The 19,130-nt window shown below is 40.3% G+C and overlaps 1 protein-coding gene across 2 annotated transcripts in view; it reads right to left on the bottom strand.

Annotated features, from left to right (window-relative positions):
* Nucleotides 1–5,592: 5,592 nt before the first annotated feature.
* MOCOS (molybdenum cofactor sulfurase) overlaps nt 5,593–19,130 on the bottom strand; it is a 95,742-nt gene continuing 82,204 nt past the window's right edge. The window contains exons 13-15 of one of the 2 annotated variants that reach the window (XM_060781445.2): nt 12,962–13,088; nt 12,223–12,327; nt 5,593–6,237 (exon numbers count right to left, since the gene is read on the bottom strand). In XM_060781445.2, the coding sequence (XP_060637428.2) occupies nt 6,094–6,237; nt 12,223–12,327; nt 12,962–13,088 (376 nt within the window). In that variant the 3' untranslated portion in view covers nt 5,593–6,093. The remainder of the gene's footprint in view (nt 6,238–12,222; nt 12,328–12,961; nt 13,089–19,130) is intronic. The other variant, XM_060781446.2, reaches the window with a different exon arrangement.

Below are 19,130 nucleotides of genomic sequence, written 5' to 3' on the forward strand. Positions count from 1 at the left end.
GGGGGGGGGTCGAGTGTACGCAGCAGACATTGGGACATTTCCTGAGGACATACTCTAATTATCGCCAAAACGACTGGGCAGAACCCCTACCATTCGCAGAAGTAGCATTCAATGGAGCCCTCCATTCAACAACCGGAAAGTCCCCGTTTGAAATAATTTACGGTCAAGAGGTGGCCCCTTTGCCAAGGCTACCAGAGTGGAAGGAGGAGGAATTCCTATGTAGTAAGGAATGGCTGGATAAGATCAGATCTGGGTGGAATGAAGTGGTAAGAGCATTACAGGAGGCCCAAAAGAAATACAATCTGTTTGCTGACTGCAAGCGTAGGGAGGGGGAAAAACTGGAAGAGGGTGATCTGGTTTGGCTTTGTACGAAGAATATCAAATTAGGCTTCCCATCAAGAAAGCTATCCCCACGCTATATAGGGCCATTCAGAATTTCCAGTAAGGTCAATGAGATTACATAAAAGTTACGGCTGCCTAAGGATTTGGGAAAGATACACCCGGTGTTCCATTGTAGTTTGTTAAAAAATATCAGGGATCTCTGGATAAGGAAGGATTGTAGATATAATTGATGTTTCCATTCCAGGAAGAAGAGGTGGAGGACGCCATGTCAGGATCCAGTTTCCAGGCCCTCAGTTTTGGCGCTGAAAACTGGGCCCCTGATGTAGGACAGTGATAAGGACTCTGCTGCTGTCGACATTGGAAGACAACGGCTCACAGTGTGGCGGGAATATTGTGCGGGGTTTTGACTTCGCGGGAGTTGTACTTTCAATTGAGGGTGTGTGTATATAAGGAGCGACCAGCAGCTGCTGGTCAATCTTGGCTTTCCACACGTCTATGTATCCAGTAGTAAAGATTCTCTTTGATACCAGAGTGCAGCCCTGTGTCTTCACTGGGAACAACTGCTGTGAGCTGACAACCCTGCATATGGTTCCATGCCTTAAGGAATAGCTGGATGTAAAAAATTTAAAAGAAATAGCCATCTTGAAACCAGGCAAAGACCGTAATGATCCAAAAAGATATAGACCAATCTCCTTGTTGTGCCACCTTTGCAAAGTTCTAGAGAGACTTATTTTGCATAAAATTATGGGAAAAATAGACCCATGTCTGATTCCACAGCAAGTTGGCTTCAGGAAAGGCAAAAGCTGCACATCGCAAGTGTTGAACTTGACTCAGCACATAGAAGATGGCTTTGAAAGATAGCAGATTACACCTGTCAGCAACATATGATATTGTAAATCATCACCTTCTTCTGAGAAAAACTTATAATATCACAAAGGATTACCACCTCCTCATAGGAAATATGCTACAAAATAGGAGCTTCTTTTTTGAATTCCAGGGCCAGATGGCGAAAACAGAAGACTGTCCTGCCTCAGGGGAGCATGCTTGGTCCACCAATGTTTAACATTTATACAAATGACCAGCCACTGCCTATTAGAGGGAAACCCAGCTGAATTCTTAATCCATCTAAAATGCAGAGGTGTGGTTTTCACCTTAAGAACAGACAAGCATCTCGAGCTCTGAGGATTAACTGGGAAGGAATCCCACTGGAGCTTTGCAGCACACCAAAATACCTGGGAGTTGCTCTGGACCGTGATCTGACATATAAGAAGCACTGCTTGAATATCAAGCAAAAAGTGGGTGCTAGAAATATCATATGCAAGCTGAATGGCACAACTTGGGATCACAACCAGACTTAGTGGAAACATCTGTTCTTGCGCTTTGCTACTCTGTTGCTGAATACACATGCCCAGTGTGGAACACATCTCACCATGTTAAAACAATAGATGTGGCTTTTAATGAAACATGCCGTATTATCACAGGATGTCTACGCCCCACACCACTGGAGATATTACACTGTTTAGCTGGCATTGCACCACCTGACATCCATCAGGAAGTAGCAGCTTATAATGAAAGGAACAAGGCAGTGAAATCTTCGGCCCATCCTCTGTTTGTTTATCAGCCAGCATGCCAATGCCTTAAATCAAGAAACAGCTTCTGAAGACCGACAGAGGCACTTGCAGGAACACCTCAGCAAGCGAGAATCCAAAAGTGGTAGGTTAAAACACAGCACCTCAATCAGTGGCAGAGACCAGATGAGAAACTTCCTCCTGGGCACACGGAAGATGGGGCAATCTGGAAGGCGCTGAACAGGCTGCGCTCTGGCACCCTGAGATGCAGAGCCAACCTTAAGAAAAGGAGCTACAAAGTGGAGCCCGTGTCATGCAAGTACAGAGAAGAGCAAACCACAGACCACCTACTACAATGCAACCTGAGCCCTGCCACATGCGCAATGGAGGACCTTTTCACAATGACACCAGAGGCACTCCAAGTGGCCAGCTTCTAGTCAAAGGACATCTAGCAAAATGCCAAGTTTTAAAACTTTGTGTTTTTAAATACATTTTAATTTTACCCTCAGTTTGCTTCTGACATGATAAATTGTTGAATGACTAAATTTAATAGTCTGCAAGTGTCATAAAAAAGCAGTAAAAAAACATCTGTTATCTAAAACCTGAGGGTTTTTTCAACGTCAGGAGTCCTTGGAACAGTTTGAGATGTATTTATTTATTTATTTATTTATTTATTTGCAACTTTTATATTCTGCCCTTCTCACCCCCCAGGGGACTCAGGGCAGATTACAGTGTACACATATATGGCAAACATTCAATGCCAATTTTTGACATACAAACATATATAGACATACACAGAGGCTATTTAACTTTTTCTGGCCACCAGGGGAGCTGTCGCTTTCATCGTCCATCTGCAACGATCGTCCATCTGCATTCCCCGCATGCCTCCCCGCTGGAATGCTTTGCTGGAGTCTTCTTTATGGCCTCATAAATCGGTTAATTTAGCCTCCCCACAGTTTTAATGTGGTACCTAATTTTCCTACTTGACAAATGCAACTGTCCTTCGGGTTGCAAAGGTCGACAACAGGCTACACACAATTGGTTGGAAACCCACTCCAACCCGGGCTGGCTTTGAACTCATAACCTTTTGGTCAGAGTGATCTTAATGCAGCTGACACTCAGCCAGCTGCGCCACAATCCCTGGGAATCAACAGAGTATCACAAGAGCCTAGTCTGAATATCTGCAAAGACTTCTCACTGTTCATCTTAAGACTACTGATCTCTTCAGATAGTCCTTGGAATATTAGTGTAGTATACAGCTTTACCATCAATCATCTAACTTCTTCTTTAAACATCTTTTTAATTGTAGAACTTGATAAAGGGCTTTGGAGAACTCAAAAGCTAGAACACTATTTTGTGAGCTATGGATTGTCCGAACATAATTTTTTTTCTTATAAAAATTGCAACTTATATTTTAGGGGAAATAGTACAAAATAGTTTAGTGGATACAAGGTGTTGTAGGTCATAGGAAAAAAACTGGAAAAAAATCTGAGGATTCTTTGCCTCAGGTAACTTGAAGGCATATACTGGCAGTCCTCAAGTTACAAACAAAATCGGTTCTATGGATTTGTTCTGAAGCTGAATTTTTATGTAAGTCAGAGCAGGTACATTTTAAAGTATAACACACACACACATATGGCTGGAGTTACACTTTAAAATACAAATTCAACTTCAGAACAAATCCATAGAACCTATCTTGTATGTATGTATGCACACACACACGCACACACAGGAGTTACACTTAAAACGTACTTTTGGGTAGCATAGGGAAGTAGTAACATCCCCATGGTGTTTGTTTTGCTGTCTGCTCCCCTGTTCAGAAGGTTACACCTCACTTTCTGTCCCTGTGATAATTGGATTTTGAAAAAAAAAATGCTTGTGATGGAAACAAGGATTGGTGATAAAGCTTCAGTGGAAGACACCTTTTCCCGATGATAACTCTTTCAGGAGAGAATTCCCTTCCCTGGGGCAGATTCCTCTCACTTCCTGTTGTCTCCCCACCCTCACCCCTTAACTGAGCAGTTTGCAAACTGGATGTTTGTAACTTGTGGACTGCCTGTACATTTAAGGAAGCATTTATATGAAAGAAAAAGTTTGCCATCTAGTGGCACAACGAGGAACTAAAAATAAAACTGGCATCCACAAGGTAGGGCAGATATGTCTAGAGGTTGTAATATTGATTGCAGGTGTTCTTGGTTTTTTTTAATAACCACATATTTCTGTTGCCCCTATTTCCTAGGAATTTTAAGCACTATTTGCAACATCATATTTTCACTCGTGTGGGATTCTTTTGTTATTATTTCAAGACATATCAAAAGGAAAAAGGTTTCTCCTGAACAGTATTCTGGATTTGGTGTTTGAAGTCATGAAGTAATCATGTTGAAAATGTTGTGGAAGACTGAAAGATAACAGCATTATAGCTGATGTTGCTATGATGCAATTCATAATTTCACATACTTGAGCAAGTTATACTAAGGTACGCAGGGAACTCTGTATGTTCATATTAAGCAAAGAGCTCCTATAGAGGTTGTACCACTTTGTTTTATATGATGCCGAAGCATTGAAAATTGTCACTGCTGACCAGCAGAAGTAATATCTTCAGTTTTGTTTTCTGGTCTACGACTGCGATAGCAAACTACAACTTGGATTTGAGGATATTGTGGATTTTACTGAGAAAAATAATTTAAAAGTCACTATGTGAGCTTTATCTCTTGATCACTTCATCATGAACAAGAATTTGAAGTTAGGGTGGGCTAATTCTTGGCAGATTGAATTCATTTTCATTTCAGTGGTATATGAACCACTACTGAAATAGTTTACTGGTTTTAATTCATAGTTATTTTAGAAATAATTTCATATTTTCGATATGTGATGTATTTTACATTTTATGTGAATTTTCCTATTGAATTTTCCTATTGATTGAATTTTCCTATTGATTTTGCTGTGAACCACTTTGAGTACCCCAAGGGGTGAGAAAAGCGATATAGAAATTAATTAATTAATTTGAACAGCCATTTAGACACATCATCTTAGAATGCAAATGCAGTTCTATACTTCAGCCTTTCTGAAAAAACTGAACGGCTTTTTCTGCAGTTTCATAGATGTATGGTAGGTGCAAACATTAGCCAGAGCCCCCTCAGTTGGATGCGCCTCTAGACTTTGGAATGTCTTCTCTGACGAAGCTGGAATGGTTCTTCCTTCAGTTGGCAGACAAAGATATTTTAATTGAAATAAAAGTGAAGAATTTTAAGGAAAAAACTTTTAAGTAGATGCTGTATTATTTTAAATAGTACTGCTTTGGTAGTTTATTGGCTTTTTCAAGAGTATATTTTAAGTTGTTTAATATTGTTTATTAATAATTATTAATTATTTTAATATTTATTACCAGTTTAATTATAATAAAATATTTTGATATTGGCTTTTTGTTATGTTTTTAATTGTTTTAATGTGTAAAGCACATTGAGTATCAATCTTGAGAAAGAGTTGGGAGTATAAACAAAGTACAGTAGATTCTCATGGGGATTGGTAGATGCTGGATAAATGCAGTTTCTGGTTGCTTATGAGTGATTATTAAAAATAGGCCTAACTAATACCCCATATTATACCATACCGTAAACTATACGTTGACTTGATATTAATATTGAAATACTGTAAATGCAAATCATGACAAATAACGATAAACTTAATGTAACATTGTTTTATTGTATTATCCATATATTTTAATTTTTATTTCTAGTATTATTTCTTCAATTTCTGCCAGTTGCTTGAGAGTTCTGGTTGCTTGATTTCTGGTTTACTGAGAGTATACATATTGGCAATGATCATAATCTTGCGTTCTTCTACTGTACTCGTGCCATTCTGTCTCCTAACCTTGTTCCACAAGAGTGACCTTTGCCTCTCCCAAACTCAACATGAAAACCATTATTTGGCAAATAATGTGAAATGGTCTTCAGTACTTCAATATACCTTTTTTGAGCTTGTCCTTTAGCAAAGGAATTAGGTGTAAAGAGCCATAAGATGTGATGCAACTTGAATTGATGAACATCAACTCATTGTTCACCAACATTTGATACTTTACTAGAAACATTGGAGAAGGCATTTAGTGTTTACAAGTGTGCAAGATGAATAATGTGAACTGAGAACAGTATGCAAGGTAGCACTGTTTGCAGAGATAGCTAAGATGTCATCCTGAATTTTGCTCTTTAGCAGATGCTGAAGACACGATGCTGCCCTTCATCACTGCAAGTAGCTGAGATCCCACTGACAAGGTATCTGGAAGGGAGGACTGCTTTGCTGGGTCATTCATGAGATATATTCCAAAGTTAGTCTGAAAAAAAGCACACTTGTAAGTTTGTAAGAACAAGTACTTGATGAATTTCCCACCATTAACTTGAAATGCTTATGCTTAGTAATAATTAACAATGCCCCAATTCCAGTCTGGACAGAATAGCCATGATTTGTAAACACCTTTCTCACTTTTCTCAGTGATTTCCAAAATATCCAATTCCTATCTTCCATGCGTTAACTGTTAAAAAAAACCCCAAGTCTTTAGCCTCTCTAGAAATGCTATTATGAGTCAACACTGCTTCGACGACTCCTTCTGAAGCACTGACACTTGCATGGTTGACAAAAGTAGCTTGGCTGGACAATGGGAGGTTTGGTAACTGCAAAGACAAGGAGGAAACCCATGATCACACATTTATATAAAAAAATCCCCCAGTAGCTGAAAATGCCTTGGGATAGAAAGGGTGAGGATTTGGAAAATATGGAGGATTTAATTTTCTGTGCTATTTAAGAATGCCCAGGAAGCTACAGTAACATTAGGGACATAAGAGTGGCATCAGTGAAAATTAAGTCACCACGAAGTCCTGGGCAGCATCAACCCACTTAACTACATCAACCATTGAAAGAAAAGAGACATAAAAGGATACTTGCTTTCCCATAGTACCCATTGCAACTAGTGACCCTTCAGGTGTTCCGGACATCATCTCCTAGAATTCCTGACCATTGGACAAGCTGGTTTGGACTTCTGAGAGTTGGAGTCCCAAACACCTGGAGGGCCACAATCTTAATACCTCTGACCTAGTCATATGCGTCAGAATCTAGAGTGGCCATAAACTGCTGAAAAAGCTGAGGGTTCACATTCAGGATGCATGAAATAACCTCTATGCTAGTAAATGTGTGAAACAAAGCTGAACCAATGAGTATTTTATGAAATGATCTAATCTCTCTTAATTCTGAAGTTGAAGGTAAAGGATTTCCCACTTAGATGGGAGAAATTGGAAGGAATCTCTCCCAGATTTAATCAAACGATTAAATACAGTGCAAAAAGTGAAAGAATTCACGGAGAAATACAGAGAAAGATTCAACAAATATCAGAGGGGAAAAGAAGAGGAAGATGAAACATCAAATAAGCATTGGAAGTTGGTAGATAATTCTTTATTTGTTTTGTGTGTATGTATGCATGTGTGTTTTGTTTTCTGTTTTGTAATAATAATAATAATGATGATGATGATGATGATGATGATGATGATGATGATAATGTTGGTGTTGGAATTGTGAACTGGACACAAGCAGAGCAGGATAATCTGGACAGAAGAACAAGAAAACTGATGACAATCCACTACTCATTACACCCGCATAGTGATGTCGACAGACTTTACCTGCCCAGAAAATCGAGAGGCAGAGAGTTTCTGCAAGTAAAACAAATGGTAGAAGAGAAACATGTACTAGCGGATTATGTGAAAGGCAGTCAAGAACCAATATTGAGGGAAGTCAATAGTAGTAAACTGCTTCAAGTGCAAAAGACAAAGAGTGAATACCATAACAACACAATCCAGAGCAGAAGAGAAAACTGGCGAAAGAAGGCTCTCCATGGACCGTTCCTGGGAAAAATTGAGAGCCAAATTGACAAAGAAAAAACATGGATGTGGTTCACAAATGGAACTTTGAAGAAGGAGATGGAGGGCCTGATTCTGGCAGCCCAAGAACAAGCCATTAGAACAAATGCCATCAAAGCCAGAATTGAAATGTCAACGACAGATCCCAAATGTAGACTCTGCAAGGAAGCAGATGAAACAATAGATCACATCCTCAGCTGCTGCAAGAAGATCGCGCAGACAGACTACAAGCAGAGGCATAACACCGTTGCTCAGATGATTCATTGGAACTTGTGCCACAAATACTATCTGCCTATGACAAAGAACACAAGCCGGAAAAAGTTACAGAGAATGAACATGTCAAGCTACTCTGGGACTTCCGAATTCAGACAGACAGTTTTGTGCATAATACTCCTGACCTCACGTTCGTGTTAAAAAACAAAGTATGGATTGTCAATGTTGCAATCCGAGGTGACAGCAGCATTGAAGAGAAACAACTGGAAAAGCTGACAGGATATGAGGATTTAAAGATCAAACTGCAAAGACTCTGTCACAAGCCAGTAAAAGTGGTCCCAGTGGTGATCAGCACACTAGGTGTAGTGTCTAAAGACCTAGGCCTGCACTTAAACACAATCAGCACTGACAAAATTACCATCTGCCAGCTGCAAAAGGCAACCTTACTGGGATCTGCACTCATTATTTGTTGATACATTACACAGTCCTAGACACTTGGGAAGTGTCCGACGTGTGATCCAATAAAACAGCCAGCAGAGTGTCTGCTGTGGACTCATCTTGTTGTGTTTCAAATAATAATAATAACTTTATTCTTATACTCTGCCACCATCTCCCCAAAGGGACTTGCGGCGGCTTACAAGGGGACAAGCCCAAGTGTACAGATTAAAACACACACAATAAAAATAAGACAAAACAAAATCATCTGCAACATCAGAAAAGCATAGAATCACGTTACACATTTTAAAAACAGTATCATGACTGAAGAAATAAGTGCCGAGTGCGGAGGGATCAGAGAATGTGCAATTGTTCCTAGGAGAGCCCAGGGAAAGTACAAGGTGTGCTTCAAATCAAATTAAGGTCACAGCTGGAAGGATGAAGTCCATAGGCATTTACAATAACAGGATTACAGAAAGTAATAACAGAAAGTGCAAAAAGTTATGGCGAGATCGATCCAATTCTCTGGTGAAACTGCCTACTCAAACGCACAGCGGAACATCCAGGTTTTTAACTCCTTGAGGAAAATTGGAAATGGTAGGGACCAACTTGATCTCCAGAGCCGAGGGCCACCACCTCTCTCTCGTTCCCACCAGCTGTGCTTGAGATGGCGGCGGAAGCGAGAACACAGCCTCCCCAGGTGATCTTAAAATATGTGCTGGTTCATAGGGGAAGATGCGATCTCGAAGATAGGCAGGTCCCTAAACCATTTAGGGCTTTGTAGGTAATCAGCTGCACTTTGAATTGGGACTAGAAACTTATTGGGAGCCAGTGGAGCTGTTTAAACTGGGGGGTTGACCTCTCCCTGTAACCAGCTCATGTTATTAACCTGGCTGCCGATCTCTGAACCAACTGCAGTTTCCAGGCCATCTTCAAAGGCAGCCCCACCTAGAGTGCATTGCAGTAATCCAACCTGGAGGTAACTAGGGTTTGGACCACCATGGCCAAGTCAGATTTCATGAGGTATGGGTGCGTTGTGCAAAGGCCCTCCCAGCCATTGCCAACACCTGAGCATCAAGTGTCAAAGAAGTGTCCAGAAGCACCCCCAACTGCAGACCTGTGTCCTCAGGGGGAGTGTAACCCCGTCGAGCACAGGTTCACCCTATACTCCGATCGGCTACATGACTGACCTGGAGGACTTCTGTTTTGTCAGGATTAAGCTTCAGTTAGCCCTCATCCAGCTCATCATAGCAGCCAGATCCGGGGGGCTTCCTTGGAGTCAGGTGGAAAGTAGTAGTAGAGTTGAGTGCCATCTGCATAGAGATGGCACCAAACTCTAAAACTCTGGATGACCTCACCCAGAAGTTTTATGTAGATGTTAAATAGCATAGGGGAAATAATAGAACCTTGCAGGACTCCACATGTCTATGATCAGGGGTCCAAGCAGGTATCCCCCAGCTTCACTGACTAAGTCCTCCAGGAAGGAACCGAGCCACTGCAAGGCAGTGCCCCCGAAACCCATTCCCAAGAGTATATAAGATTTACATTAGAAGGAGATTATCCAATTTAGACTCCACATTCCTTTCTTCCTGAAGGAATCAATTGCTGTTAAATCTAACATGTGTTATTATTTCTCCTATAAAGTTGTTTTCTTCCAATGAAATTAATCAAGAATGATAATTGTCTTTCTAAATCTTTCTAAATTACCTCCTTTCAGTAAAAGTAGTAGTACTACAAATCCTTTCTGAACAAAAACTGCCGAGAAATCCCTGTGATAGGTTTACCTTAAAGTCATCACAAGTTGGAAACTACTTGAATGAACACAACAAATTTGCTTAATTAAAACTGATTTGCAGCCCTAAAATCATATGACCATTCCAGCTTTGCTTTCTTAGCACATTTGAAAGAAATTCTAGGAAAAAAAGGGAGTATTCAGTGATACATTTAAAGAAAAAGGGGTCAGAGATCATGTTCTGAATTATAACTCATTCAAACTAGTAAAAGGTCTGCTTAAATCTTTCTTTTAAAGTGCATACCTCAGCATATTGTATTGAAGAAAAATAGGAGCATAGTGTCTAGATCTAGGAAAGTAATGCTATCCCTCTATTCTGCTTTGGTTAGACCACACCTGGAATATTGTGTCCAATTCTGGGCACCACAATTCAAGAGAGATATTGACAAGCTGGAATGTGTCCAGAGGAGGGCGACTAAAATGATCAAGGATCTGGAGAACAAGCCCTATGAGGAGCGGCTTAAGGAGCTGGGCATGTTTAGCCTGAAGAAGAGAAGGCTGAGAGGAGATATGATAGCCATGTATAAATATGTGAGAGGAAGCCACAGGGAGGAGGGAGCAAGCTTGTTTTCTGCTTCCCTGGAGACTAGGATGCAAAACGATGGCTTCAAACTACAAGAAAGGAGATTCCATCAGAACATGAGGAAGAACTTCCTGACTGTGAGAGCCATTCAGCAGTGGAACTCTCTGCCCCGGAGTGTGGCGGAGGCTCCTTCTTTGGAAGCTTTTAAGCAGAGGCTGAATGGCCATATGTCAGGGGTGATTTGAATGCAATACTCCTGCTTCTTGGCAGGGGGATGATTGTCTAATAAGAGTGCTTTGGGTTGCAAGCTATGAGTTAATCCATATATTTACAGGACCAAAGTCAGACTTACACCACAAGCTAAGAATATGCTGTGACTGCAGTTAAAAATGTTAACAAATTTTCAATTGCATCTTTTTTTTCTTTTTTTTTTTAAAGTCTTCTGCTCTAAAGATTCAATGTACAACGTTACTGAGGATTTTTTTTTTGTATTTGCTTACTGAGCTCAATGACTTTTTCTATTAGCACAACTTTCTAGAATTCTAGAACCAAACCAGAGTGTTGTACTAAGAACCTGGTAGCTTTGTCTATAGTCTCTGTTAGCAGGGAAGAACCATATCTGTAATACTGTATATACTAGAGTATAAGCCTAGTTTTTCAGTCCTGGAAAAGGCTGAAAAGGCTGAAAAAGTCTCCGCCGGCTTATATTCGAGTCAATATTATTTATTACCGATGTCACAAAGGTGCCTGTACGTCCTGGAGAGAGGAGAAGCACTTGGAAGGAGGAAGGGGACTGCCTCCTCCTCTCCTTCCGTTTCACTGTATATCACACGGGCACCTTTTTGACATCTCAAGCTCCATGGTTACCACTGTGGCAACAAAGTTCACAAAAAGTAAGCATGGCAACACAGCAGGGCTCAGTTATGTTCCACTTCTACTGCTGCTCAGAAGTACAGAGTTGAAAATATCTTGGCAGAACCTGAGGTCAGTTGAAACAGCAACACCTCAAACCAGCCCCAGATTTGTGTGCCTATGTAGATGGGCCCTAAGGTTTTTAATTTATGAAGCCTTGTAACCCAATTCATCCCCCTGAATCCATTGTTGAGTAAGAAGGTTGGGTCTTATGGCCTAACGCAGGTCCAACAAAAATTAAATGGTTATGCAAAATACAAGAGAACTAGATGTTTAGTAAAGAACCAAGTAGATGAGGTAAAATTTACTGGCTCTTTAGCATTGCCACTTATTTAATCAATTAACAAGTTAATTCTAGAGACATATTCATGCTGAAATTCCAATAAAAGCCAGTAACTTTAAATCTACAAGTAAATTTTATTAAGTTTATCATCCCATTTCCAAATTACTTTGGATTTGATAATTGATTTCAGTTAGTTAGTTCCTATCACTTTCATTAAATTGCAATGATTTAAGAAGAGGCATTTTTATACTGACCTTTCTATCTCTGGTTGCAGCAAGACCCTGAAAAAAATCCTTGTTTCCTTGTCCAGTTTGTTGATCAATACAGATAACCAAACATCTATGACATGGACCCATAACCTGAAATTTGCACAGAAAAGTCTCTGAAATAATTACTTAACTAGAGGTATAGTACTATTTGCTTTCTTGTCATCCTATTGTTTTTTCCACTCCGCTTTCTCTCACCTACATGGTTGATCAGTTCCCTTTTTCATTCTTTCTTTTTCTCAATTTAAATCCTTCACTGAATCTGACAGTCTCCTCTCTGCTTGTGACATCCTCACCCAAGGGAGGCACTAAGCTTCTTTCTTCAGAAAAGAGATACTATCTTATTTGAGATAGAGCCACCTACCATGGATGAAATTAGCAATCAGTTCTATAAAAAAGTGCCACCACTGCACTTTTTGGGACATGTTGGAGCGCCTTGTGGGAAGGGACAAGTAAGGTATCTCCCAACACACCCTGAAGCCTAGAATGGGATAAATAGTTGCTGACACGTTGAGAATACTCATCATATCATGGAATGGCTGTGGCACAACTCAACAATTTGGACAGTCAGTTCATACACACAATAATACACATTTCTGTTTGGTGTTATTTCTTAACAGCTCTCCTGTAGGAGCAGCTATCATTTTTTCCAACTTGACTTTTTCAGGAAATACACCTCTCACCTTCCCAGCATGCTTTATACAACTAAAATACATCAAATTTGTACCTTAAAATGAAGGGAACCAATAGAAATCTCTTCCCATAGGTCTTCTTCAAATGGCTCATTTGTGCTGATAACAATATTAGCACGGAAGCGATGGATGAGATCCTGCAGGATAAGCGAATCACCTATTCTGTTCCACAGAAGCAGAGAAGACAAGATTATGGGCTAACCCAAATGACTTGTTTACTTGTGATTTATCAGTCCAGTACATTCCTCAGTACAATAAAGACAGAATTATATTTATAAGATGATTTTATCACTTGCCTGAGGGGTGTTATTGTATTTTGGCCACTTGATTCTGGAGATGAGCTGACCACTCGGATGAGATTTGAAGTCCAAGATAATAAGATTTTTTTAGCTGGTTTGGTTGTTTCTTAAGGTGAAATAACCAAACCAGCTGATAAATAATAGAACTGGACTTAAGGCTTCCAAATTTAGGGATGTAGAGACCATTTCCTCCTACAGTTCCATAATTTTTCTCTGGATAAGGAGAGATGGGAGAGGGAGTGAGTCTAATGATGTTTTATCTTTATGCGAATTTATCCAATCACTGGGCTTTGGCACAGTGGGAGCTCTGACTTTTGAAGAGCATGTCTGTCGTCGTAATGCTGTCATGGTTCACAATTTTTAAAAGTTAAATTGTTTTTTAAACTCATTTATTAGTCCTTGCACATATGGTCTTGTTTTGTTTTGTTTTTTACTGATGATATCTCTACAGTGTGTGCTATTTTCATATAAATGACCTCAAAGCATGGAAGAGAAGCAATTAACTCTGAAAACTCTGAAAAGCAGCTAGATAGCTACCTCAAAAAGATGTCGTTGTAGGCGTCTACTACAGACCCCCAAGCCAGGAGGAAGAACTTGATGAAGTCTTCTGTCAACAGTTGACCAAACAGGCACAGAGAAGAGATGTAGTAGTCATAGGCAATTTCAACTATCCCGATATTTGCTGGAAAACAAACTCGGCCAAGAGTACAAGGTCCAATAAATTCCTCGCTTGCCTTGCAGACAATTTCATGGTCCAGAAGGTAGAAGAGGCAACAAGGGGATTGGCTACTCTTGATCTCATCCTAACAAATGCAGAGGACCTGATCGATGCGGTCGAAGTGGTAGGATCCTTAGGGGCAAGTGACCATGTGCTCCTGCAATTTGAGGTACAAAGGAAGGCCGAAACTAAGACAAGTCAAACCCGCATTTTGGACTTTAGGAGAGCTGATTTCCAAAAAATGAAGGAAACGCTGAGCAGCATTCCGTGGACACAGATACTAAAAGACAAGGGAGTTATGGATGGATGGGAATTTCTCAAGAGTGAAATACTCAAGACGCAATTACAAACCGTGCCAACAAAGAGAAAAAATAGGACAAGTGCAAAGAAGCCAGAATGGATGTCCAAAGAACTTCTAACTGTGCTAAGACACAAAAGACACATGCACAAGAAGTGGAAAAAGGGAGAAATCACCAAAGAAGAATTCAAACAAATAGCCAACACCTGTAGGGAAAAGGTCCGCAAGGCTAAAACAAAAAACGAGCTCAGACTTGCCAGGGACATTAAAAACAATAAAAAGGGCTTCTATTCTTATGTCAGTAGAAAAAGGAAAAACAAGGAGGCGATAGGACCTCTTCGAGGAGAAGATGGGGCAATGCTGACAGGGGATAAGGAAAAGGCAGAACTACTTAATGCCTTCTTTGCCTCGGTCTTCTCACAAAAAGAGAGTCTTCAACCTCAGCAAGATGGAGTGGATGAGGGATTGGAGGACATCCAACCCCAAATTGGGAAAGAAGTCGTCCAGGAATACCTGGCCGCTCTTAATGATCAACTACACCCCAGAGTATTGAAGGAACTAGCGGAAGTCATTTCGGAACCATTGGTAACCATCTTTGAGAGTTCTTGGAGAACGGGAGAAGTTTCAGCAGATTGGAGGAGGGCCAATGTGGTCCCAATCTTCAAGAAGGGAAAAAAGGATGACCCAAACAACTACCGTCCGGTCAGCCTCATGTCGATACCGGGCAAGATTCTGGAAAAGATTGTTAAGGAAGCAGTCTGCAAACACTTAGAAACAAATGCAGTCATCGCTAATAGTCAACATGGATTTATCAAAAACAAGTCATGCCAGACTAATCTGATCTCTTTCTTCGATAGAGCTACAAGCTGGGTAGATGCGGGGAATGCCGTGGATGTAGCGTACCTGGATTTCAGTAAGGCCTTCGACAAGGTCCCCCATGACCTTCTGGCAAGGAAACTAGTCCAATGTGGGCTAGGCAAAACTACGGTGAGGTGGATCTGTAATTGGTTAAGTGGACGAACACAGAGAGTGCTCACTAATGCTTCCTCTTCATCTTGGAAAGAAGTGACAAGTGGAGTGCCGCAGGGTTCCGTCCTGGGCCCGGTCCTGTTCAACATCTTTATTAATGACTTAGATGAAGGGCTAGAAGGCATGATCATCAAGTTTGCAGACGACACCAAATTGGGAGGGATAGCCAATAGTCCAGAGGACAGGAGCAGAATTCAAAACGATCTTGACAGATTAGAGAGATGGGCCAAAACTAACAAAATGAAGTTCAACGGTGACAAATGCAAGATACTCCACTTTGGCAGAAAAAATGAAATGCAAAGATACAGAATGGGGGACAATGCCTGGCTCGAGAGCAGTACGTGTGAAAAAGATCTTAGAGTCCTCGTGGACAACAAGTTAAACATGAGCCAACAATGTGATGTGGCGGCAAAAAAGGCCAATGGGATTTTGGCCTGCATCAATAGGAGCATAGTGTCTAGATCTAAGGAAGTAATGCTACCCCTCTATTCTGCTTTGGTTAGACCACATCTGGGATATTGTGTCCAATTCTGGGCACCAAAATTCAAGAGAGATATTGACAAGCTGGAATGTGTCCAGAGGAGGGCGACTAAAATGATCAAGGGTCTGGAGAACAAGCCCTATGAGGAGCGGCTTGGGGAGCTGGGCATGTTTAGCCTGAAGAAGAGAAGGCTGAGAGGAGATATGATAGCCATGTATAAATATGTGAGAGGAAGCCACAGGGAGGAGGGAGCAAGATTGTTTTCTGCTTCCTTGGAGACTAGGATGCAGAACAATGGCTTCAAACTACAAGAGAGGAGATTCCATCTGAACATAAGGAAGAACTTCCTGACTGTGAGAGCCGTTCAGCAGTGGAACTCTCTGCCCCGGAGTTTGGTGGAGGCTCCTTCTTTGGAAGCTTTTAAGCAGAGGCTGGATGGCCATTTGTCAGGGGTGATTTGAATGCAATATTCCTGCTTCTGACAGGGGGTTGGACTGGATGGCCCATGAGGTCTCTTCCAACTCTTTGATTCTATGATTCTATTGGAGATACTCTAACTGGGTTTCCTGTACTGAGTGAGGAGTACTTAGCGATGCCTAGAAATAGGCCTTCTGTAGGCATTACCTAGGTCCTCCAGCATGACTATATGGTATGCTTCTGCTGAAAGTTTTTCATGCAATAGATTTTTTTTATTGTCCACTGTTTCATGTATCCATATTAAGTCCTGGAATGTATCCCCAACTGATACAAACATTGTGGTGTATGGCTAAAATCCTGATAATAAAAAGTGTTAAAATAACTAAATTAGCTATCTTATTAAAATTACTAAACCCATGATAGAGGTATTACAAACAACATTTAAAGACCTTTATGTATAACCAGTTGATCAACAAATGCTGGTAGAAGAGAGCAGAGACAGGGCCAGCCTCCCTGGGAGGTAATTCCTCAGAACTACTTGCTGATAATCAGATTTTATTCTCTTTTCTCAGAGGCATTTTAAAATAATAGTTGAATTTTTGCAGCAAGATTTGTTGAACGGACAATGGCTTTCCTTTGAAAATAATTCTTAAAGCTAGTTCCAACTGGATATTAATATTCAGAACAATGTATTCTTCCCATGGGGGGACGGGGACATTGCAATATGTTTAATGTGCTTGCTTGCATGCATGCATGTTAGCCAATAATTAAATAAGAATGAATAATATATGGACATGATTTAGGTAAATAAGACAGAGTCACAAATACGTTCAATATGAATAGGTCATCCAAAACTGTTAAAACTTTATTATATAAAAATATCAATTAATTCATATAAATACATCTTACTTTAATCGGAATTATCAGAGAAGATAGAAATAAAGACAAAGAAAACTACAATAAGTACTAATTTATTAATCCACTGTTTTAAGAAACACTATTCAAAAATCTTGTTAGCAATTAGTGGGGAGAAAATGACATTACTGAAACAATCTAACTTTCCCCCTTAGTTCTAGTACTTCTAAATTAATTATTCTTAATGATGCCAGGAAGAAATTAATAAAATGCATTTATCCCAATATATAATTTATTTTATTAAATAGGAAATAATCACAAATAAATATTATTTTGTTGAATTGATTACAAAGAAACAAGTAGAGATAAGTTACATTAAGTAATGAAATATTGAAACAATCATATTTTTAGTGACTGTTTATGCATTAAGAATGTAAATCTATCCTATAAACATTCATACAGAAGATTTGGCCCCATTAATAACCATCAGTAAAATATAAATAGGATTGTCTAATAAAATTACAGGAAGGCCTGGTTTCTTTTTTTAATCAGGATGCTCTCATTAATAGGTATATGGATAAACACTCATAGGGAGTGATGATGATGATAGTGATAATAATAAAAATAATAGCAACACTGGGCTATACTGTCATGCCATTATAAATTAATTTTTGCCAGGAACTCGGCTGGCAAACCTGGACTTGTTACCAAAACCTGATATAAAATAAATTACACTGATTCAACAATCCCCCACTTAATAAAAGGGCTGTATTTACCTTGATAGGTTATTAATAATAATAAACTTTATTTATACCCCGCCACCATCTCCCCCAATGGGGACTAAGGGCAGCTTACATGAGGCCAGGCCCAAACAGCAAATTACAAACCAAAACACAAGCAACAACACAGTAGAATACATAAAACATATGAATACACTAAAAAAATATACATGTACAATATCCACAATCACAATGTGTAAAATAAAATACTAAAACTCAGGGTGAGATAAAAGAGGAGAGGATTTGTGAGGGAGAGCTTATAAAGAAACGGGATTGTAAAAAACAGGGCTTCATACAAGGGGGAGGTTATTTATTTATTTATTTATTGTGTCAGGGGCAACCACACAGTTGTATTACATTTCTAAGAGAACAAGGGGGAGTGTACTCCAGGGACAATAAAGTTGAGGGGATCAATAGAGTAAAGTTGTGTGGCTACTCTCCAAAGGCAAAACAGAAAAGCCAGGTTTTAAGATTCTTTTTAAAGGTTTCTAAGGTGGGGGCTTTCCTAATCTCAATGAGTTCCAGAGCAATGAGTTCCAGAGTCGGGGGGTCACAGAGGAGAAAGCTCTCTCCCTTGCGCCCACAAGATGGGCCTGTGATACTGGCAGGGGCAAAAGGAGGGCCTCCCTCGAAGATCAAAACGATCTTGACAGATTAGAGAGATGGGCCAAAACTAACAAAATGAAGTTCAACAGTGACAAATGCAAGATACTCCACTTTGGCAGAAAAAATGAAATGCAAAGATACAGAATGGGGGACAATGCCTGGCTCGAGAGCAGTACGTGTGAAAAAGATCTTGGAGTCCTCGTGGACAACAAGCTAAACATGAGCCAACAATGTGATGTGGCGGCAAAAAATGCCAATGGGATTTTGGCCTGCATCAATAGGAGCATAGTGTCTAGATCTAAGGAAGTAATGCTACCCCTCTATTCTGCTTTGGTTAGACCACACCTGGAATATTGTGTCCAATTCTGGGCACCACAATTCAAGAGAGATATTGACAAGCTGGAATGTGTCCAGAGGAGGGCGACTAAAATGATCAAGGGTCTGGAGAACAAGCCCTATGAGGAGCGGCTTAGGGAACTGGGCATGTTTAGCCTGAAGAAGAGAAGGCTGAGAGGAGATATGATAGCCATGTATAAATATGTGAGAGGAAGCCACAGGGAGGAGGGAGCAAGCTTGTTTTCTGCTTCCTTGGAGACTAGGACGCGGAACAATGGCTTCAAACTACAAGAGAGGAGATTCCATCTGAGCATGAAGAAGAACTTCCTGACTGTGAGAGCCGTTCAGCAGTGGAACTCTCTGCTCCGGAGTGTGGTGGAGGCTCC

The sequence above is a fragment of the Anolis sagrei genome, chromosome 6 (assembly GCF_037176765.1).
Source record: "Anolis sagrei isolate rAnoSag1 chromosome 6, rAnoSag1.mat, whole genome shotgun sequence".
NCBI lineage: Eukaryota > Metazoa > Chordata > Lepidosauria > Squamata > Dactyloidae > Anolis > Anolis sagrei.